A 25,183-nucleotide genomic window follows, 5' to 3' on the forward strand; every position below is an offset into this window, starting at 1 on the left:
ATGAAGTGTACTAGAGCATGTAAAGAATGTAAAGGGGAGAGCTGTTCAAATGCTACTGACCTGGTTCAACTTACTGAAAACGCCAACGAAGATGAAGAAGATGATGATGATGATTTTGATTATATTTCGGAAAAAGAGTTAGAAAAGCGAAATACAAAACGATTAGCTTACGAGAAATTCAAACGATCGATCTATGGATTAGATGATACTGATTCAGAAGAAGAAGAAGAAGAAGAAGAAGAAGGAGAAAAGGAAGAAGAAGATCAAATAGAAGAGGATAATGCAGTTGAAGAAACGGTGGAAGTCTCTCGGACTTCTAACGTTGATGAGCCAAGTACTTCACGAATTTCTCCTTTGGAAAAAAAAAGAAAACGTCAAATATAAAATAAAAACCGTAAAAACTATTTGCAATACTGTAAAGGATAAAAATAAAGATAATAAATGTAATCGAACAAATTTTATTATTATTCAACCACCTTAATTCATTATTATAAAAAATCTTATATACTTTAACCGAAAAAAAGTTATTTTTTAAGAACTTGAATATAGCAGTATAAAATAAAAACAAGAAATTTGGGATGAAAATTACAATAAATAAGTAGAATCTCGATGAAAAGTCTATTAAACTGTTTAGGAAATCACGGGAACAATTTTAAATAATATACACAAAAAGAATTTTGATTTTTTACATAATAAAATAGAATACATTTATGTTCAACGGAGCTCCAGTCAAATGAACACCAAACACAGTAAGTATATTGTTTAAACAATTAGCAATAAAAGTATGATTAACAATTAATATGTTAGAAAATTAATCCCTTAACAAAATTGTTTGAAGGTTTTTTGCTGTATCTGCATAATTTAACAAGTTAAAGATCACAAAAGATACGAAAAAGTCAAAAAAATACAGAATTTTTATAAACAAATGCATGTAATAGCTAATAAACAATAGATACGAACTTGATCTTAGATCCATCTGAAAGAAAAATTCATTCTCTATAAAAAAGACCTGAATGTCCTTTATCGTATCTCTGATAGTTTAAAAGATATATCAATTTTTTAATTGACAAATCAAGTAGTGGCGATAATTACCGTACCGTATGATATTTAAAATTAATTATAATAAATAAAAAGAAAATTTTTTGGAACTTTTTTATATATGGCTGTTTTTATAATTTTTTTCTGCTTCAGAAAAAAAATATAACGTTGGTCAATATTTGTTTATAACAAATTGTTAAACTAATAAACAATTAAATAATTAATAAAAAAAATTTTTTTTTTGCCAAACTATTTAAAAGTGTAAATTATGATTTTTAAAAGCAAAATTTTTTCTTAACTAATTGTTTAAACAATCGAAATATGAAAAAATCGTTTTTAAACAATTAAAAATTAAAATTAAGAAAAATTTTTTTTTTTAAAAATCATAATGTGTTGTGGACAACCAAATAGCAAAAAAAAAAATTTTTTCAAAAATATTGAATTTCTCTATTTGTTTAAAACAATTTTATAAACAAATTACGTAAAAATTCATAACCTATATTAATTACTGCCATTGCTTAATGTGAAAACAGGCATAGCTAAATATTAGTTGAAAAAAAATTTTTATCAACTTTTTTAGATTTTTAATTTTTCAATAGTTATAAAAATCATAATTAACAAATTAATAAACTTTAATGAAAATTTATCGCAGGATCTTATAAAGTATATATATCAAAAGGGCTCCAATGAAGTTTAAAATTTATAGGCCAATTATTTATACCTTTTATCCCATTGTTTATGCCAACGGAGATTGGGAAAAAATTTGTTAGTTAACAATTAGATAACTTTTTCAAAAATGGTGATTAAACTTTTTTTTCTTCGCGGCTCGATTCTTTCAAGTGTTAAGAAGATACTAGAATTTTTTCAAATTTTTAAAATCACATTTTATGTTATAAAAAAATTATTTTTATTGCTGAGCTCTCTTTAGCGGCGGCGCGCGCATGCCGTAACAGCCGCGCGGAGCCCTATTTTCAACGTCAAATTAAAATTATAAATAATGGAGATAGAGTTCCGGGAGTACGGACTTTTTTCTTGGAAATTTTCTCCTCTTTAACGGGCTTTTTTCAAAATTGCTTAAATATTAATATTTTTCGAGTTATTAACAAAAAACGAAATATCGTTTTTTTTCCATCTTATTTTGTTAATAACAATTGCAATTTTTTACCTGCACCAAAATCCTTCAAAAACATTTTTCTAGAGGTGATTCCGAATCGAATGAGCCATCGCTCATATTTTTAGGACCTTTATCTCTATTTTTCACGTTTTTGAACTTGTTGACTAGACTAATATGAATGCGCATTGGGCCCAAGTGTAATTCCTATTGCATTCATATAATACAATAGTGATGCCATTCCTTCATTAAATATGCCAGCAGCTATGTATGCAGCAATTTCCACAGTTTTCGAACCGGCTGGAACAATTTTGGGAGAGATTTTCCAAATCAGTTGATTGTAGCTCTCGTTGTTGTTTTGGTTAAAACCACCTACACATCTCCAATAAATTCTCACTGCTGAAATCTGTGAAAATCGGATGTATAGCCTCAGCAACATCTTTTGATAATGGCTCATAATCATGTTCGAATGATTATAAAATGATGTATAAAATGAAAAAAAAAAAAAAACATAAGTCGTTCAAAATTAGTTGCCGAAAAAACAGCTGTACTAGGAAGATACTGCACAAGCGCCTCTGGTGGAATAAATGTACATAATATCTATAGATATGTCACCATCCATGTTAATTTTACATGGATATATATAGATATACAGTCTTGTAGTTTTCGTTTTTTATTAATTGCAATTAAACGACACTGAATTAATTAATCATTCGCATTCAGTGACCTACAATCGTCGATTAGAATTTAAAAAAAAAAAATTTAACTCAAATAATGGATTTTTTCACAAGTTACAGTGTTTCCGGGTTTCACACATGACGGACAGGAAAATTTTTTGACCTATTTTGGTGTTTTTTTCCAATTCTATTGCAGTAAATCAATTTTTAAAAAGTATGAAAATAATCTCCATTAAATTATCTCGACAATAGTAAGCAAAATATCTTGATTCCGTGAACTAACAAGGCTATAATAATAAAAATAGCCGCCAAAATGAGCCGAAAAAAATTTTTCGATCGTAAAGCACTCTCTGATGCTTCGCATCATGAGTCGTGCAGTAGTTTGCATAATTTTGTTTAATTTGAGCTATCATTCATTCACTTCTGATAATTTTTTCAATTTATTTTGTGACTAGGAAAATTAAAAAAAAGTTAATCAATAAATATGTTTTGGGTCTTTATCTTCAAACAATTTTTCAATAGTGAAAAATAGCTCAAGCCTGTTGAATTTATCTTAAAGTTTACACAATGTTTGTCAGTTTGAGCTATTATTCGTCCATGGTATTTTCAAATCGGTTCAAAATTTTTTAAATTTTGAAAAAAAATTTTCTTAATATCCATTCAAGAAATCTATCATTCTATCTCGAGTGTGGCCAAATTACGGTTTTTTTATTGTATAAAATTAATGAACTATTACTAACTGTTTTCATTTCATTTTGTATAATTCATATTTTTACATACTACATTCCATTTGATTCTTGTTCATAATAAAAGAAATAATCCTACCGATTTTAAATCTGTAAAATGTAAATTTTGAGAATATTTTTTTTTATATTAACGCCCCCGTAATTTTTTGTAGGGGTGGAATTTCGCAAAATTCATTACTAATTCATATATACATGATAAAAAAAATTGTTCTTATCAAATTTCATGTCTGCAGTTTAGCAACCACGGTGGATCCACGATGGAACCACGGTAGTAGTGGACTTACTGTGGAGCCACGGTGGAACCACGGTGGATCCATTGTGGATTTTGTGCCATTTTGCCATTGCGATTCCACCGTGGTTCAACAGCGGTCTTACAGTGGATTAACTGTGAATCTATTGTGGTTCGATCGTGGTTCCATCATGGTTCAACCTACGGTTTTATAGTAGAATTGTCGTGACTCTGCCGTGGTTCCACAGTGGTTTTACTGTGATTCAACCGTAAGTTAATTTGTGGTTTTGTTGTGGATTCATCGTGGATCCATCGTGATTTGGTGGTGATTCTACTGTGGTTCCACTCATGGCTGAAAATTCAACTATACACTCTTGAAATATGTATAAATAAATAGTAAAAAGTTTAAAGTTCTATCTCCTCATTGGTCTTTATAAAAAAATCCTAAAAAAATGCTCAAAAATCAGGGCGTTAAACCAGAAGACCCCCTTGAATTTGTAGAGTTGACAGATGAATTCTACATATACGGTCAGATAACAAATTTTCAACTTTTTTTATTAAATAAATAATACCATGAAACCGAGTGGGTGAGTGTGCCTAAAACAAAAGTAGTGAAATTAGAAAATATCTGTATTCAGCAATTGCAAAAATGGCGTTGTTTTTTAAGCTAAAAAGATAATTAGTTTTTGGAATCGATTAATACTCTTGGTTAAAGGTTTTTTATTTTTTGCTGAATTCTTTAAGATTTCTAGCTAATAAGATTTCGGAATCGCTCGGGACAATCACTTCAAACAAATTTTCATGAAAAGTTGACATTTAAAAATTAAAAATAAATAAGTAAATAAATAATAATAATAATAATAATAATAATAATAATAATAATAATAATAATAATAACAATAACTACCTCAGAAAAGGGTACTCAAAAATAAACAAATAAAAAAAAACATTTTTCGAAAATATTAATTTTTTGATATTTTTTCAGTTTTTTTTTTTAATCCAACAATTGACGTTTTTCATATTTTTTTTATTCTACAATTAAAATTTATCACAATTGTTTTTAATCCAAAAATGAAAATTTTTCAAAAAATTAAAAAAAATTTTTCTATTTTAGATTTACTCTAATAAAAAAAATATTTTACAAGTAGAAAAAAAAATTCTTCAAAAATATTAATTTTTAGATATTTTGCTAAAACTTTTTTTTAACCCAAAATTTGACATTTTTCATAATTTATTTTTAGTTAAAAAATTGACATGTTTCATAATTTTTCTTATCCCAAAAATTACCATTTTTGAAAAAAAAAATTTGAAAAATTTTTCTATTTTAGATTTATTCTAAAAAAAAAAAAAAAATATCTATTAAGTAGAAAATAATCTAAACATGTTGATTTCACACCCCGTGAAAATAAATAATTACCGAATCTTACAATTGAAAATAGAAGTATAAGATAAATAATTGAGAATGGGAAACTAAATTTCAATTTTGAATGTCTGTAGATATAATTATTATTATTCATTTAATTTCTTCGTAAAGTTCCTTTTCAGATTCCACTTAGAACTTAGTCATTTGAAGACGCGTCATTTAAAAAGTTTATGTGACTACTGAGCTTCAACTTTTCTCAGTCGGCCGTGTAGCGATGCGGGTAGCGCGTAAGTCTGGCGAGCGATAGGTTTCGAGTTCGGTTCTCGGTTAGGGCAACGCGATTTTTATTTATTTCTTTATTTACGGAGTGTATTAGATTAATTTAGCATAAGTAATCCTCTCCTCCTACCTCCTTACTCCTTAGCTGTACAAACTGGACAGTAAATAATCCCTGTTCGTAAAAAAATACTCTCCCAAATTGGGGAAATCATTAATTTTTGTTTTTTTGTTAAAAAATTAATTTATATACTTTTTTGTGTTCATAAACGATTTTTATAGTAGTAATTGTAATAATTGTTAATTAAAAATTTTTATGTTAATAACAATTATTATTAATTACTACTACTTATTTTTTATAACAATAATAATTATTATTCATAATAAAAAAATTACGGTTAAAACAGAACTCGAATTTCGACTCGGGACCCAGAATGGAACCATTGCAAATTCACAATGGAACCATTGTGGAGCCATAGTCGGAACACCGCTAAACCACCATCGAACCACAGTCAAACCACAATAGATTCACAAGAAAGCCTTTGCTTAACCACAGTGGAACCACGATGGCAAAACGTCACAAAATCCACAGTGGATCCACTGTCGTTCCACAGTACATCCCGTGTAGCTCCTCAGTGGACCCTTCATGTACCCACCATGGATCCTTAGTGATTTCGAGACCGCGAGGGTGTAGAAATTGTATTTCAAAAATATAAATGTTTTACAAATAATATTCCCACTCTTTTTTGAAAGAAGAATTTTCGTAAAATTCTGTCCTCGATGATTTCTACATCACAAATAATAAATTACTACCAAATTTACAGTCTATGTGAGCTATGGCTTGAAAATTAAAATTTTTTCATTGTTAACACTTACCCTTCCAATCCCATTTGGAGCTAAACTGTTATAAAATCCGTTCTTAGATCATTTCTACATCATATATAGAATATTCCTACACAATTTGGAGTCAGTAGGAGCTATAGTTTAGAAAACAATTATGGTTTTTGAGTTTTTTTTTTTAATTTCTTTCAAACTAAAAATTAATACGTTAAAATCCAAGATTATTTCGTAAATTTCGATAACAGTTAAAGAAAAATAGCAAAAAAATTATTTTTCACAGGTTATATTACACCAAAATCTTGCTGATGTATTATTAGACTACAAGATATATTGTAAATTTACAATTAATTAACAGCAGCAATCTAAAATTAAATTACAGATACTATTATCATGATTCAGATGATCATCTTATCAATAAATTTGATAAATTTCGGTTGTAGATTTATATCAAAATTTACCATCAGCCTAAAATTTAAAGATTATTTAATAATCCCGGATGAGCATTGTGAGGGTAACTTTGCGGAAATCTACTGCCGGAATTTGTAGGTGGAGTTAAACGGTAAGAATTGAAGAGAACAAGGTTGTGATTAAATTGGCAGAAAATTTCTATTCATTTTGAGCTCAACTTGACTTCAAAATTATGTTTAATTTATTTATGTTCGAGTTGAGCGAAAGTGATATTCATGTTTTATACGGAAGCCGGGTTGGCTCATTGGTGACTGGTAGACTAGTGGCACCGCACACGGGCACTTCCAACATGTGCACGCGTGCGCATGTGTCCGTGTGCAGGATAAATACAGATTTCTACCTTATCCCGGAACGGTCATTAAGCTACGTATACTTTTCATCTCTGTGTCTTTTAATTGTCAAATTCTGTGAGCAGCGTTACTTTGTGCATTAGGTTAGGCGTAGCTGAAGTTTTGTTTATAGCGAAATGCGAAAGTAATAAAAGAATTTCAAAGTAAAAATTAGAAATGAGTTTCGTTAAAATTAAAAATGAAAATGTTGCCGTAAAATTACCTGTGATGAACATTTTCATTTTTAATTTTAACGAAACTCATTTCTAATTTTTACTTTAAAATTCATTTATTATTTTCTCATTTCACTATAAACAAAACTTCATCAGCTACGCCTAATCTTAATGCACAAAGTAACGCTGCTCACAGAATTTGACAATTAAAAGACAGAGATGAAAAGTATACGTAGCTTAATGACCGTTCCGAGATAAAGTAGAAATCTGAATTTATCCCGCACATGGACATATATGTGCATACGCATGCACATGTTGGAAGTGTCCGTGTGCGGTGCCACTAGTCTACCAGTGTGATGCTGTAGCGGGTAAATTACTACTACTATTAAATAAATAGGTGATCAGTAAATTCGTGGTCTAATAAACTTTATTATAAACGAACACTTAGTTTAAACAATTACATTTAAATAAATAAACTTTTAGTGAGCTACAGCTGTAGCGCGTAATGTCGGTTGGTAATTAGAATAATAATAATAATTTGTAGGCGGGAAGGTCTGTAGTTTTCTCTCTCGTCGTTGGTGGTGTTGAGGTATATTTAGTTCAGTGTAAGGCCGCTGTGGCGTGAGAGAGGCGACCGGACCGCCACAATGCAGCAGCACATGCCGCCATCTACATAGGATATAAATTAGCGGTTTATTTAAATTCAAATCAGACAAATAATTGATTAATAATATAATTATAAGAATAATTATTTGTAGAAAAATAATAAGAATAATATTAAGAACATCGTAACAAAGAAAATAAAACATATGGAATACTTAAATATAGAATGGTCACTCGAGAGGAAAATAAAATATAATATCTCGAGAAAAGCTATAAAAAGGAGAAACTAAAATCTTAAATAACAAATACATCTTTGTTTCTTAAAGACTCTAGTAAAATACTACAATTTACGACTTTGAATAAAGGACTTTATTATCCTAGGCTAAACTAAATATTCCCTTTTTTATGGCTTTTCTTCTAACCAGGCAACGACTACGACGCCATGTGTTAAACACATGGTTAGTTTCACTTTTTCGAGAGAAAATTAAGCGAAGGCGTCACTTTTACTTTTGAGTCCCACTCTTGAAGAAATCGGCCAATTAGAAATCATTCTTATAATAAATCCAACCCTAAAGCTAAAATCTCCCCTCTAAAATAAGTTATTAACTCGATGTAAAACTTAGGAAAATTAAGATATAGCGGTAAGCAAGTAACTCCTGTATATGAAACATCTTACAATATATCCCATATAACTTGCATATAAAATCTCATCATTCATAATACCGAATGCTAAATCCTCATCCTAACTAGTATAAATTAATAATAATATTAATTATTATTCACGAAAGTCCGTAACAGGAATACTTTCGTATTCTTTAGCGAATTTTAAAGAGCCCGCCGATCTGAGCCGAATCTAACTATAATATTGAGACATCTACAGCAGTAAAAACTTACTAAACATCGGATCAGATCATAACAGTGGTGACAGCGGTGGGATTCGCAAATTTACGGGCGCGAAAAAAAAAAAACAATTCAAACTGTGTAATATCTTTGTTAAAAAAATCAAGTGCAAGTGATCAATCGAGTGACATAGACAGTTCAATCGTTAGTATAATAACCATCAATACCACTCTTCCACCCAGGTTTTTTGTGTGGTTTATTCCTGTGGACGTAGGGCGAATGCCGGAAGAGGTGATACAGTAGCCACACAGTATTTTCACGACTGACAATACTCTGCTGCTATCACAGGTAATAATTGATCCATCTTGTCATAATTACAAATCTTATATCAACGAATCTGGAGCGGAACACCATAAATAACATCTGCCGACGGAGAACAGTAATCAGCAAAGAATCAACAACCAGTGGAGGACTTCAATCAACGGTAGTGAACAACATTCAACAACAAAACATTAATCAGTGAAGGACCAACAACGAGGAGTGGATTACAATCAACAGCATTCAACAGCGACAGACGAGATTCAACAGCAGCGAAACAGCATCCCGGGTTGGCTCAGTGATCTTTTTAAGAAGTTGTGGGTGTGCATTAATGTTAAGTAAATCAGACAATTGTAAAGTGCAAGTGTGAAAACAATACAAAGTAAAACTAGATTTGCGAAAGAGCCAACCTTCCACCTCACATCAAAGAGTAAGTCGTTAACAACTGTATTTTATTTTCCTCAATAGTAGAGTGACCAAGTAGGGCTTCAAATACATATATATTTGGGTCATTCCACCAAATAAGAACATTTTTACGGGGCGACCCTCGCGGATTATGTTTAAAATTTATGGAGGTGTTCTCTATCATAAGACAAAAATTTCCTGAGAGTTTTAGCTCTTAATACGCAGCGGTCTTGAAGTTATGATTTTTTGAAATTTTGGAAAAATTTTTTTTTCAACTTTTTCGTCAATTTTTCTGATATGAAAAACATTTTTAAACAAAATCGACAAACATTGTATTTTGTAGGAAAAATTCTCAGCTTTTGAATGAAAATATTTATTTTTTCATAAACTCATCAGAAAACTCTTAAAAATCGAATTAAAGTGGAAAAATTGATTTTTTTCGGTGTGCAGCCCAAAATTCTTCAAATTTGAATTTTTTTTCTGAAAGCTGAGAGTTTTTTGCACAAAATATAGCGTTTTGCCGATGTGCATATTTTTTGTTTCGTCAAAATTAAATTAAATGTTAGATTCACTATGCAGTAATATAATTCAGAATAGTAATATAATTTTCTCTTTAATACTAAAATTATAGTACTCAGAAGTTTTGAACCACCTGCTTAAAAGATGAGTCTATACTTCGTCACTTATCGTGCAGATGGCGCTCACAACTCCCTCTATTTACTTTCATTTTGTGATTCTTTCTTGAGCGATTTCTTTTCGGATCGTTTGTTCTTAATAAAAATATAATTGCTCAAGTTTTTAAGTAATAATTGTTGCGTTACTTTGATATTTCATCGCCATAAGTAAACGTATACGGTCAGTAAATTGTTGTAATTCATTCAATGAGTCACGTAAGTAACTAATACAGTGCACTTGACCTCTTATGTATAACCTCTACGTAGAACCAATTAAATTAATGGCCTTGTGTTTAATATTGACTTTTGACATCTAATTAAACGAAACTTTTCGATAAAAAAGGAATTAAAGATTTAAGAAAATTTCCCGACGAAGATCGTTGGAAATTTCCTGACTTAGATGACACTTCAATGTTATGTGTGCGTTGTCGATTCCGTGTCAAAGAATATATTCCGCCGGCATCAGAGGAAGAGGAAATTATTTCAAGTCAAATTAGTGTTGAAAGTCTGAGTATATCAGCTGAAATTTGTACTCAAGGAAGCAGTTTATCTCGAACTGTCAGTAATTTTAGCGACAATCTATGTGATTACAATGATCATTCTTTAGAGCGATTTTTGAAAATTCCTCTTATTGAAAAAGACAGGTAAAAATTTTCTATTGATTAAGTTTTTCATTTACTGAGTGAAAACTTACTTAATTATTTTCCTATGCGTTTAATTTAAGGTTATATTCTGAAAAAAATTATGGAGTAAAAAAACTTGATGAGAGCTATGCTGCCCTAGAGAATAAGTTCCAATCACAATTTGGAATAGTACCTGAATCTACCTACAGAAAAATTAATCAAGATCATTGTTCCATGATAGCTAAAGTGAAGAAATTATATAACGCTGAAAGTGACAAGTAAATTTTTTTAACAATCGATCATTTTAAAATATCTTCATTTTTTCATATTAATACGATCGATCGTTTGCTTTACAGATCAATAAAAAAGAAGCTGCTTTCAATTTTACCCGACAGTTGGGAAGTCAGTCGTATAGCATCTGAATTTAACTGTTCTCGAAAAATGGTACTGAATCTTAAAAATGATATCAGTGAATCTGAGAATGTTGATTTAGACTCTGGTGAAATGACTACTAATACTTTGAATCCCACAAAAGTTCCAGGCAATCAGCCGCTTAAATTAGATGTAAAAAAACTTGTCATTGATTTTTATGAAAGCGAAGAAAACTCAAAACAATTAGCGGGCATGAAAGATTTTAAATCTGTGAAGGATTGTGATGGAAATCGAACTAGGGTACAAAAAAAGTTGATTCTTTGTAATTTAAAAGAATTGTACCAAAGCTTCAAAGCGCAATATAATTCAGTGGCAATCGGATTTTCTAAATTCGCTAGTTTGAGGCCTACTTATTGTATTCTTGCTGGAAGTAGTGGTACACATTTCGTATGTGTTTGTACTATTCATCAAAATGTGAAATTGATGTTAGAAGGTACTTGTGTATTTGACATTCTCTATAATTGTACTAAAACTAGTTATTAATCTTATTACATTTATTCCATTTAGGATGTAATTTTCCAAAATTTGCAAAAAATACCGATTGGGTTGTAGAATCTCAGCCAATTTACAAAAATTTATTAAATAAATTAGTTTGTAACAATCCAAAAGAATCGTGCTTTTCGTGTGTCGTTTAATGAATCTGATGTTAATGAAATCCAATATAAAATGTGGACATCAACAGACCGTTGTACTATTGTGAATGTTACTTCAGATTCCGAAGACTTCATCGAGACTTTAGTGACGCAACTTGATAAGCTTTTGAAACATGATTTTATTGCGAAAACATAAAGTCGATTTTTTTCTGATACAAAACTAAATTTAAAGAGCGGGGAATTCGACGTAGTATTTGACTTTGCGGAAAATTATGCATTCGTTGTGCAGGAAGCAGCTCAAGGCTTTCATTGGAATAATGATCAAGCTACTATATTTCCAATGGTGATTTATTATAACGAAAATGATACTATTAAGCATTTGAGCTTTGTTGGTATTTCAGATTGTCTTAAGCACGACACAGTTTTAATTTATTTATTTCACGAGCAATTGATTGCCTTTCTTAAAAAGAAGTTTGCTGTCATCAATACGATTTTTTACTTCTCAGATGGAGCTCCACAACAATTCAAAAACAAGAAAGCATTTACAAACTTATGTTATCATTATGCTGACTTCGAAATCAACGCTGAGTGGCATTTTTTTTTGCAACTGCCCATGGCAAAGGACCATGCGATGGTCTTGCGGGTTCATTAAAACGATATGCTGCTAGAGCTTCATTACAAATGAACAATAAAGAGCATATACTGAAACCACAAGATTTTTTTTCCTGGGGAATGAAAAATTTTACAAGCGTTGACTTTACTTTTATAGCTAATGACGATTATTTAATAAAAAAAAAATGTGTTAGACGTACGATATTCTCAATCGAAAACGGTGAAAGGTACACAGTCATTACACACTTTTGTGCCTTTAAAAGATGAAATTGGTTATGCTTTCATTAAAACTGAGTCCACATCTCAAAAAAGTTAAAAAATAAAAGTATTTTAATTATAATGAATTTGCATTTAATTTAATTGTGACGAAACAAAAAATATGCACATCGGCAAAACGCTATATTTTGTGTAAAAAACTCTCAGCTTTTAGAAAAAAAATTTAAATTTGAAGAATTTTGGGCTGCACACCGAAAAAAATCAATTTTTCCACTTTAATTCGATTTTTAAGGGTCTTCTGATGAGTTTATGAAAAAATAAATATTTTCATTCAAAAGCTGAGAATTTTTCCTACAAAATACAATGTTTGTCGATTTTGTTTAAAAATGTTTTTCATATCAGAAAAATTGACGAAAAAGTTGAAAAAAAATTTTTTCCAAAATTTCAAAAAATCGTAACTTTAAGACCGCTGCGTATTAAGAGCTAAAACTCTCAGGGAATTTTTGTCTTATGATAGAGAACACCTCCATAAATTAACAGTGAGTTAAATTTATAAATAAACTTTATGAATAATATTTTGTGATAAATTTTAAAGTCGTCCTAAATTTGATTTTAACTCGTCGAAAAGATTTTGAATCAAATCTCGACATTCGTAAGACGATTGAAATTTGTCGTAGCTTATGTCGTGATGATGATATTCTCGATAATGAAAATGACCAAGAAGCAGCAAACAGATGCCCTGAGCCGGATCCATATCAAAATTTATTTCAAAACGCGAATCCCGAAATTAATGCTGATATTCGTGCAGCTGTGTTAAACAAGCTTGGACCGATAGCAAAAAAAAAAGAAAATTTAATGGAAAATGCCGAGTTTTGTAATTTAATGAGGATGTCAAATAATAGGCAGAGTGAACTTTTACATCATGTATTATCGCATCTGCTATATCCAAATGAAGTTCCTCTACAACTTTTTTTGACTGGTCCAGCTGGTTGTGGCAAAACATTTGTTATTAAACTTATCATGGAAATTTATAATCGTTTTTCCAATACCGATGGTTTTTGCAATGCATACATAGCATGTGCTTCAACTGGTAAAGCCGCTGTAGCAATTGATAATACCACTGTACATACAGCGTTCAAGATAACACTTTCAAGGTTGCTTCCTTTAAGTATTGGAGTAGCTCACCAATACCGAGCACTTTTTAAATTTATAAAAGTTATAATCATCGACGAAGTTAGCATGATTAGTGCTGAATTACTTGGACACATTGATTCACGATTAAAACAAATCACTGGAAACTATAATACTTATTTTGGAGGTTTGGATATGATTTTAATTGGTGATTTGCGTCAGTTACCACCAGTAAGGACGGCACCGATATATAAACAACAAAAACAAAAAATAGTCGGTCCACTTCTATGGAGAAGTCTGAAATTCTACGAGTTAGAAGAAGTTATGAGGCAATCCAATCAATTATTTTCTTCGATTTTGACAAAAATTGGTAATGGTGAACAATTAGCAAGCCATGAAATAGAACTAATAGAATCACGATTATGTACTGTTCATGAAGCAGATACTCATTGTCCACATGCAATATAGTCTAGTCGATAAGCTGAAAATGGTACAAAATAGAGATACTGCTCTTAAAATTATGTGCGATAGCTCATTGGATCCGGAATGACGTCTAGAAAAATGTGCCAAAAGCGTGTATTAGCACTTAAAAAATTGCAAAAGTTATAAACAATTAAAGATGAAAAGAAAATGGCATTTCGTTTTTTGCCAATATTTAATAAACTATTGATATTTAAGAAATTTCAAAAAGAGATTCTAAAAGAGGAGGAAATTTCCAATAAAAAACTCCCAACTCCCGGAACTCTATCTCCATTATTTATAATTTTAATTTAACGCTGAAAATAGGTCCGCGCGTGACATTTTTAGGATGCGCGCGTGGCGTCAAAAGCGAGTACGGCACATTAATTAATTTATTTAAGGTATTGAATATTTTTTTTTTAATTTGAAAAAATTATGGTGTGTTCTGAACACCATAATTAATTTATTCCCTTTGGAAATTTTACTTAAAGTTAATTTTTCAACAAGTTAAACAATTGTTAACTAACGAAATTTTCTCGAACTTCCGTCTTAATTGTAAGTGAAAAAAAATGTTTAAATAATGGTCGTAAAAAATTTTCGCTTCGTAGAGCCTTTTTTACATATATACTTAACAAGATCGTGCCATAAAAGTTAAAAAAATATTTATACTTTGTTTATAACAATTTTTTTACTCAAACAAAAACTTAACAATCCAAGTAATGTTGTTAAAAAAAATTTTTTTTTCTAAATCATCATATTATCGTTTTTTTTATTAATACAAGATATTTATTGATTTGCAAAAAAAATTTTTCCCGCCATTTGTTGATAAATTTTTTATAAACAAATTGATTAAATCAATATTTTTAAAAAATTTTTTTTCACAACTTTATTACATTACAAATATTATGATTGAAAAAAAAAAAAATTTTTCCTTAATAACAATTTTTAATTGTTTATAATCGTTTTTTTTTATATTTCTATTGTTTAAATAATTAGTTAAGAAATTATTTTTTTTCTAAAAATCATAATTGACAGTGCTCTATAAAGTAACAAAAAAAAAATTTTTTTTTATCAACAATTCTATTGTTTGTTAACTTACCAATTTGTTATAAACAAATTTTCAACTTTTTTTTATTTTTTTTCTAAAACTTCTAAAATTAACAAAAACAACCATATATAACAAAGTATCGAAAAAAATTTTTTTCAATTTTTTATTGTACTTTTAAAAAACACGTGTTACAAAAGTTGCAGCGGCTGCTTCGTTTGTCTACTAAAAAACTAAAATAACTTTTAAACTATTAGAGATACGAAAATAAACATTCTAGTCGATTTTATAAATGGTTAAACTATCTTTTAAATGAATTATTAAAAAAAATTTTAGTTATTACTAATTTATTGTTACGCGCATTTGTTTATAAAAACTTATATTTTTTTCGATGTTTTTCAAACTTTCGTGACTCCTAACTTTTTAAATAATGCAGATACGGTTACAGACCTTCAAGGCTATTCTGTCAAGTAATAAAATATATAAACGTTGTAGTTATTTATTTATAAGTCATATCATTTTTTAATTAATTATTGGCATTTTTTTCTAAATTTTTTTTCATTTCATAAAAAATTAATGTCGATTACTATCTATTCATTTATCACAAGCAAAAATTTATACAAGCAATGTTAGGATATAATTGTATTATTAAAAAAAACTTTTGATTTTGATTAATAACAGAATTTTATTTGCATGAATTACACAAATAATAATAAAAGTAATATTAATGATAATCAAAATTTTAAAAATAGTATTTATCTGGAGTTAAATACATCGTTTTCTTCGTTTTTTTTGGGGAGATTTATAAGTACTCGGTTCTTCTGTATGTGGAACGGAATGGGCCACCTCTTTGTCTACGTTAGACGGAGGGTTTCCTGCTTTTTGCCCTTCTCCTTCTTCTTCTTCTTCTTCTTCTTCTTCTTCATTTTCTTCTTGATTCCTGGATTCTTCAATTTCTTCCTCTTCTTCTACCATTGTTTCTTCCGGTTCGTCGTTTTCGTCAGAGTCAGTATCTAAGTTAGGTCCGTAGATTGCCTGGATGATTTTTCGATATGCTGGACGACTCGTATTTTGCTGATCAACGATCATTCCGTACTCAAAATTTTCATTTTCGTCATCGTCATCTTCATTATTTAAAAAGTTAGGAGTCACGAAAGTTTGAAAAACATCGAAAAAAATATAAGTTTTTATAAACAAATGCGCGTAACAATAAATTAGTAATAACTAAAATTTTTTTTAATAATTCATTTAAAAGATAGTTTAACCATTTATAAAATCGACTAGAATGTTTATTTTCGTATCTCTAATAGTTTAAAAGTTATTTTAGTTTTTTAGTAGACAAACGAAGCAGCCGCTGCAACTTTTGTAACACGTGTTTTTTAAAAGTACAATAAAAAATTGAAAAAAATTTTTTTCGATACTTTGTTATATATGGTTGTTTTTGTTAATTTTAGAAGTTTTAGAAAAAAAATAAAAAAAAGTTGAAAATTTGTTTATAACAAATTGGTAAGTTAACAAACAATAGAATTGTTGATAAAAAAAATTTTTTTGTTACTTTATAGAGCACTGTCAATTATGATTTTAGAAAAAATAATTTCTTAACTAATTATTTAAACAATAGAAATATAAAAACGATTATAAACAATTAAAAATTGTTATTAAGGAAAAATTTTTTTTAAATCATAATATTTGTAATGTAATAAAGTTGTGAAAAAATTTTTAAAAATATTGATTTAATCAATTTGTTTATAAAAATTTATCAACAAATGGCGGGAAAAATTTTTTTTGCAAATCAATAAATATCTTGTATTAATAAAAAAACGATAATATGATGATTTAGAAAAAAAAAAATTTTTTTAACAACATTACTAGGATTTTTAAGTTTTTGTTCGAGTAAAAAAATTGTTATAAACAAAGTATAAATATTTTTTTAACTTTTATGGCACGACCTCGTTAAGTATATTTGTAAAAAAGGCTCTACGAAGCGAAAATTTTTTACGACCATTATTTAAACATTTTTTTTTCACTTACAATCAAGACGGAAGTTCGAGAAAATTTCGTTAGTTAACAATTGTTTAACTTGTTAAAAAATTAACTTTAAGTAAAATTTCCAACGGGAATAAATTAATTATGGTGTTCAGAACACACCATAATTTTTTCAAATTAAAAAAAAAATATTCAATACCTTAAATAAATTAATTAATGTGCCGTACTCGCTTTTGACGCCACGCGCGCATCCTAAAAATGTCACGCGCGGACCTATTTTCAGCGTTAAATTAAAATTATAAATAATGGAGATAGAGTTCCGGGAGTTGGGAGTTTTTTATTGGAAATTTCCTCCTCTTTTAGAATCTCTTTTTGAAATTTCTTAAATATCAATAGTTTATTAAATATTGGCAAAAAACGAAATGCCATTTTCTTTTCATCTTTAATTGTTTATAACTTTTGCAATTTTTTAAGTGCTAATACACGCTTTTGGCACATTTTTCTAGACGTCATTCCGGATCCAATGAGCTATCGCACATAATTTTAAGAGCAGTATCTCTATTTTGTACCATTTTCAGCTTATCGACTAGACTAATACGGTTATTTAATACAAATCACGCTGTCAATGTTTATAATAAGAAAATTTTAGATAGAGCTACAGAAAAATATAACTCTACAGCTACAGATGTTTACATTGGATGCACATCTACAGAACAACAAGCGTTTGTACGCAAAAAATTACACAAAATGTCGATAATTGATACAGGAGGTCTACCATATGAAACAGTTTTTGTAAAAGATATATATTATATGATAACAACCAATATTGACGTCTCAGATGGTTTGGCGAATGGTGCCGTTGGAAAATTAGTTCATATTAAACAAGGTGATTCAGGTCAAATTAACTTTGCATGGCTTGAGTTTTCAGATTCACCAAAAACTGGTCAAAAAATTCGAAAAAAAGTTGCTGGACATGTTGCGGCAAATAATATAAGTCGAACTGCCGTATCAATCGGAAGACGATCATCAACAATTCCACTAAATAATAATAAAACAATAAATGTGAAAAGGTCCCATTTGCCATTAGTTTGTGCTTGTGCAACAACAATTCACAAGTCTCAAGGAAGTACATTCTCCGAAGTTGTCTACGAATATGATAAAAAACAGTCACAATCAATGGTATATGTTGCATTGTCTCGTGTCACTACTATCGAAGGACTACGGATTACTACAAGCAACAATGACTTGACTTTTTACCATGGACGAAGGCCATCAACAACAATGATACATTTACAAGATGAATTTAGAAGACTTTCTTTAAATTGTGTAAAAACGGTTGATAGTGACATGCTATTTTTCATACGACAAGGACAGGGATTAACTGTATATACTCTTAATTTTCAAAGTCTTCGAAGTCATTCTCATGACTTATTAAAAAATCAAATTATACAAGAATCTAACATCATACTTTTATCGGAAACATGGATGAATAACTCAGAAGAAATAAGTCTAATTAATTTTGACTGTATAGTTAAATTTAAACAACCGAACGTTCGAGCAGGTGGAGTGGGCATTTATTTCAATAAAAACAATACGACAAATATTGTTACGCCAAACGTTGAAATGACAGCAATTAATTCATCGTCACAACAACTAGCATCAACATTAATTGGTGACATTTGCATGATGGAATGTCAAACTCTTCATGGAAGAAAAATAATTTTCGCTGCTGTATACATATCAATTAATCAAAAAATTGAAGATATAATTAGTTTCTTGCATCACTAATTACTTCCATACAGCCATGGAGGTGCTGCTATTCTTGGTAATGAGAATAATAAAATACCACTCGTTTTGGGTGGTGACTTTAACATTAATTTTGCAGTTGATAATTCCAAACCATTAATTAACTTTCTAGAAGAAAAATTTAGTCTACAGCTAAATAATAATCCAAATACACCAACTACAAATTCAGGAACGACAATAGATGCTATTTTTACAAGATATTTAGATAATGTTAAAACACGAACTTATATTGCATATTTTACGTATCATAATGCTTTAGTCACAACAATACCTATAGAAATCGCGTCGAATAGTGTAAATATTGAAGAAATAAATTAAAAAAACTAAATTTATAATTTATATTAATTTTCAACACTTTTAATATTTTAATGACAATTAAATTCCTAACATATCTTCCTTTTTCCCTTCCTTTAAGTCTCGGAAATCTAAAGTTTTAGATTTGTATAAATATAGACAAGACTGATAAATTAGCCATATTAAAGCAAATTTTTAAGGGAGTTGGGAAAGAACGGATAGAGGAAAGGGGGGACCTACTCAGTGGGAATTTTTCCGTAATTGAAAAAATAATCAGACAGCCCAGACTGGGAATCGAACCCAGATCTCTCGGTTACGCGCCAAGGGCTCTACCAGTTAAGCTATCCGAGACAAGTACTGACTACTTTATTCAGTCACGTATATAAGACCCACCGAGCAAACAACGCCACCGTCCATCTTACGGTAAAGAGCCATATTAAAGCAAATTTTTTTTTTAGATAATTTAGACTGATAAATTAGTTCGCCAAAGAAGTTTCACTTCTGACATGTGTACTTTGTACGCACGCACTTTTTTTTTTTTATTTCGAAAAATATATATAATACTGAAGTTAGCCGTCAGCTGTTAATTAAAAAAATTTTTTTAATAAATTAATTACAATAAAAAAATGTTTCTAAAAATTTTCACTTGTAATTTTTATTAATTTTCACATGTGGAACTTTTTAATTAAAATTTTTTTATCATAATTTAATTGCTATAAAATTCTCAAAAAATTTTTAATATCTGTCAACTTCAGTGTCATAAATATATCCGTTTAAAATACCACAAATTGAACAAGTGGATTTTTATGTTCATCAACAAATTAGGTTAAAATTAATTTAAATACTAATGTTGATTTTTTGTTTTTATAAAGCACCCTGATCTGTTGGAATTATGGGAGTCTGAACTGAATCAAAAATTGGTTCCCAAAAAAAATTATGTTTGTGAATTACACTTCAATGAAGAGGACATTATAAAAAGTGATAAGATAAAAACGGCCAATGGTATCATTGAAGAGTTAGTGAGGAAAAGATATGCACTCAAACAAGGTGCTATTCCAACTTTGAACCCTAAAAAATTAAGTGAGAGTAGAAATACTAAAGATGTTAATAGTCCCAATAGTCCGAGTACTGAACCGGTTGCGAGTGAACCTAATAATATCGTTTATATAAATGAAAATTGTTCGCATCAAGATAGTGAATTGCAAATTGACGAAGATTTTAACAGCAACTATGTTCGTCTTGAAAACTTTAATTCAAGAATAAGCTCTGAAGAAATTAATCACGAGAACGAAGAACCGGTAAGAGAAATAAAAATTTTGAATGTTTTATTCGACTGGTTACTGATGCACTCTGAGTACTACTAGTTGCATATTAGGGTGGGCCAAAACGACTATTTTTTTTTTTAACTTTATACTCTGAAAAATAGGTTGGTAGACACCTCAAAAAAATTCTCTCCAAGTATGAGCTCTTAATTTTAATAGGAAAATCCTCCGTCCCTTAGTCATTTATTTTTTTCTTATGATTACAGAGAAAATTTATATCTCGGTATTTACTATTTTGAAAAAAAAAGTTTCGTCTCATATATTTGTAGGAAATTGAATGTCCTACAAAAAAGGCCTCTTACAATTTTTTTGTTAACCTCACCGTTCAAAAGTTATTGAAGGTTAAAGTTTGATTATTTTCAGACAAATCCCTTTTTTTTTATGAATTTTGTAACTCGTTAAAAAAAAATTATTACGATATGCACACCTCGCCGTTTCATAAGAAATTTACTGCTCTACAAAAATGGTATCCTATGATTAGTTGCTTAAATTAACCGTTTTAAAGATATTCATCGTCAAACTTCAATGCACACTAATTTTAATAGTTTTTGATTAATAATTCGAACAATTTAAATTTAATTTATGAGTTTTGAGAAAATTTGTGCAAACTTGAGTTTCTATGAAACGGAGAAATGTTTTAAACTTTATTTCCAGTTTTTTTTTTCAGTTCTAAGCAGGTTTGGGTACAGTGGGACAAAAAATTATTGCATTTTTTCCAATTTAGACCCTGTGATTTATTAAATTTCGAGTAAATAATGTTTTTGGGACGAATTGAATATAAAAAGTATCGATCTAGAAGAAAAAAATATTTTCAATTTGTTTTTAAAAAGTTTTTTAACTTCCCGCTAAGAAAATCTTAGATTTTCGAAAATCAGGAAGTTATTGGTTTTACCCCGTTTTGCAAAAATCGAGCTTTCATCAGATCTCGACGTTTTAAGGTTACAGGAAGCTTCCCTGACTACTCACGCGATGTTGTCACTATGTCTGTATGTGTGTGTGTGCGCGCGCGCGTATGTGTGTGTGTGTGTGTGTGTGTGTGTGTGTGTGTGTACATAAATATATAAACTTTTGAACCAATGCTAATTTTTAGTCTTATTCAACTAAATAAGAGATAAAATGACAAAATTCCGTGTGAATTCCGACACAAGGGCCAATGCAATAGATAGATTTCTACGAAATCTACCTAAAAACTTTTTGAAAACAAATTGAAAATATTTTTTCAAAATAAATTAGAAAAAATGCAATAACTTTTTGTTCCATTGTACCCAAACATGCTTAGGACTGAAAAAAAAACTGGAAATAAAGTTTAAAACGTTTCTTCGTTCATAGAAACTCAAGTTTGCACGAATTTTCTCAAAACTCATAAATTAAATTGAAATTGTTCCAATTATTAATCAAAAACTGTTAAAATTAGTGTGCATTGAAGTTTGACGATGAATATCTTTAAAACGGTTAATTTAAGCAACTAATCATAGGATACCATTTTGGTAGAGCAGTAAATTTCTTATGAAATGGCGAGGTGCGCATATCATAATAATTTTTTTTTAACGAGTTACAAAATTCATAAAAAAAAAGAAATTTGTCTGAAAATAATCAAACTTTAACCTTCAATAACTTTTGAACGGTGAGGTTAACAAAAAAATTGTAAGAGGCCTTTTTTGTAGGACATTCAATTTCCTACAAATATATGAGACGAGACTTTTTTTTTCAAAATAGTAAATATATATTACTTTAATTACAGGTATATGAATTACCTATTTCGGAAGTAAATATTGAAAAGTTTTCACTTCAAACAATTGTAAATGCATTAAAATTTAATCCTTTACCTGAAAATTGGAGCTGGACAACCGATTCGCTAGACTCTAAGAAACTTGTCTTATGTTATATAGACAAAGTTTCTATGAAATTGAAGTTTCGCGTTAAAATTAATCAAAACTTTAAAGTCTGGGTAAGAAATTTCCGTATATGTATTTTTTCTAATAATCTATTTATAAAATGTTTTTTTAGCTGACCAACATTAAAACTGATAAGTTGATTGACTTGAACAAATGTTTTTCAAATATATCCGATTTCTGGAATTTTTTAAGAGAATTGGAGAAATATACGTTATGTGACGGAACTGAATTTGATACAGAAAAGTAAGAGTTATGACTTTAGTTATTTTATTGTTAGGGAATTTACTTTAAATTTCGGTTTTTTTGTTATGAAATTATAGATGTTCTTCGGATTGCACTGGTATGCCATTGTCTCATGAAGAGTACAAAAAGCAAATGAATGGTTTTCGTTGTGTAGCTTGTCGAAAAGTAAGACATAAATTACAGAATCAATCTTATAAAACCAAGTCTGATTACAAAGAGCGTTATGATAATTTGAAGTACCAGGAGAGTCTTAAAAATAAACAAATTGAACGTCTCCAACGCAAGGTAAGTAATAATTTTTTTTTCAATTGTTGTATCAGGAATCCATAAACCGAGGTCATCAACATACTTACTAATTGTCTCTAGGTGCTGTAGTACGGCTTTTTATTGTTATACCTTATAATCATTTAATTTTTTTAGAAATAGGTGATTTTAGAATCTTAAAACATCAAACGTAAAATTTAATTTGCAAGGTATTCATGATTATATGAAAATAATTTGTGAAAGTAAAATATTAACATCGTCTCAATAAAATTTTTGCAAACTTACAAATCTATCTATTGTATGTAGTGATATTTGAGAAGATCTTAGATAAAAAATTAAAAATTCGGAAAATGTTTATTATTTCGGGATCAACTGTCGGTATATTAATACGTAACTCAGTTAATCTCAAAAGTTTCTTAATTTTTACAGAATAAGTTACTCAAAGAAATAATTGATACACAAAAAGCCAATTGCTTAGCTATCAAAGATGATGCTTTGAGAGCTGAAATTTCAATTTTACCTCCTTTACAACAACTTGCAATACGTGCTTGTTTCAACGCTGCAAAAGTATCTAATCCGAAGCAGAGAAGATATACGGTACAGTGGGTGTATTAATGTCTTTTACTTCGCATTAAAAGTGCATCTGTGTATGATAGATTAAGAGAACGAGAAATTTTAACGCTTCCGTGTAAAGACACTCTTAACAGATATATACAGAAATTGGACAGTGCTTTTGGCTTTCCTAAAGCTGTGTTTGACACTCTACGTATAAAAAGTGGAAGTATGGAAGTACATGCGAAACGGGGTATTGACTTACAATTAAAGTTGTACTTCTACTGCAAATCTTCGATATAACATTTTCAGTAGTGTATCAAGCTTACAACTCGCCTAACAAAACCTATACGCTTTGTAGAACTTTTCCTAATATCTTGGCTTAGATTTATAGTTAGACTATGCTTATATGAACTAAGGCATGTGCTTCTAATATTCTAGAATAACTTTCTGTCAAGCTTTATTAACAGTAGTTATTATTATTATAACATGTCAACTTTTGAATCTAAATAGACTAAATATTATAAATTGATTTTTAATAGGTACACTTCTAATCGACGAAGTAGCTTTAAGCGAAGCCATCAAGTTAAATCGAAAAACCATGCAGCTAGATGGCTTTGTCAATTTAGGAGCACATATACCACAAAATCTTCAGGACACGAGGGCTGATCATGCCCTAGTGTTCATGTTCCAGCCTTTCCAAGGTGATTGGGTGCAAGTTGTTGGCAGTTTCCTCAGTAGGAATTCCGTCACTAGTGCTATTCAACACAAATTACTCATAGAATGTATAATACTATTGGAAAATGCTGGGTTTTTTGTGGATGTTATTACCTCAGATGGTGCACAGTGGAATCGAGGAGCGTGGACACTTTTTGGTATCAAAGATGGTCAATGTAGCTGTGAACATCCATGCAACTCTGATCGAAGACTATACTTTGTTTCAGACTTTCCACATTTAATTAAATGTTTTAGGAACAAAATTTTGGAGAAATTGTTTTTTTGGGTACGCTATTATTTTTAGTAGATGATTAATTTTAAAAACAATTATGTATTTATCAATAACATATCAGCTTTTTTGATGTTTGGTGTTATTGTTCTTTTCATGTAGACACCGGATGGTTTTGTAAAGAAAAGTCACTGGGAAACTCTGTTAATTCATGAAAATTATCTCAAAGCCAATTTGAAAATAGCTTATAAACTAACTCCACAACATTTGAATCCAGAAGGTTATCAAAAAATGAATGTTCCTTTGGCCTATCAGGTAATAATAAAAATATAAACACTTTTTTTTATTGCTTCTATAGTAATGTTGATAGTTATTCTCTAAAATTGTTAGGATTATTAATGATTTCTTTTGCTTTCAGTTATTTTCCAAAGACATTCAAGTTGCCATGAAAGTATATAAAAATAACACAGAAGAGCTGAGAGACTGTGACTCTACGATTGCTTTCATCGAAAAAGTGAATAATTTAATTCAGGCGATGAGTTCACGTACCCCTTCAGGTGCTTTGCGTTCAGATCCGGAGTGTCCTCGAAGAAGGGTAATATTCAATATATTATTAAAGTTTTTAATAATTTTTTGCAGTTTTTTCGCAATAATATAGCGAAAATTGCAATTTT

General features: G+C 29.5%; 2 protein-coding genes across 2 annotated transcripts; both read left to right on the forward strand.

The window, feature by feature from the left end:
- LOC123269093 lies at nt 1-25,183 on the forward strand. The gene is made up of 10 exons (XM_044734621.1): nt 1-334; nt 9,404-9,441; nt 20,160-20,585; nt 22,351-22,557; nt 22,617-22,747; nt 22,825-23,032; nt 23,441-23,608; nt 24,106-24,566; nt 24,672-24,824; nt 24,928-25,183. The coding sequence occupies exons 1-8, from the start codon at nt 1-3 to the stop codon at nt 24,115-24,117; spliced, it is 1,524 nt and encodes a 507-aa protein (XP_044590556.1). The 3' UTR covers nt 24,118-24,566; nt 24,672-24,824; nt 24,928-25,183.
- LOC123269965 lies at nt 10,160-12,667 on the forward strand. The gene is made up of 4 exons (XM_044735922.1): nt 10,160-10,734; nt 10,815-10,991; nt 11,070-11,578; nt 11,653-12,667. Exons 1-4 carry the CDS (start codon nt 10,502-10,504, stop codon nt 11,778-11,780), a joined length of 1,047 nt encoding a protein of 348 aa, XP_044591857.1. The 5' UTR covers nt 10,160-10,501; the 3' UTR covers nt 11,781-12,667.

Source organism: Cotesia glomerata, linkage group LG7 (genome assembly GCF_020080835.1).
Source record: "Cotesia glomerata isolate CgM1 linkage group LG7, MPM_Cglom_v2.3, whole genome shotgun sequence".
Lineage (NCBI taxonomy): Eukaryota > Metazoa > Arthropoda > Insecta > Hymenoptera > Braconidae > Cotesia > Cotesia glomerata.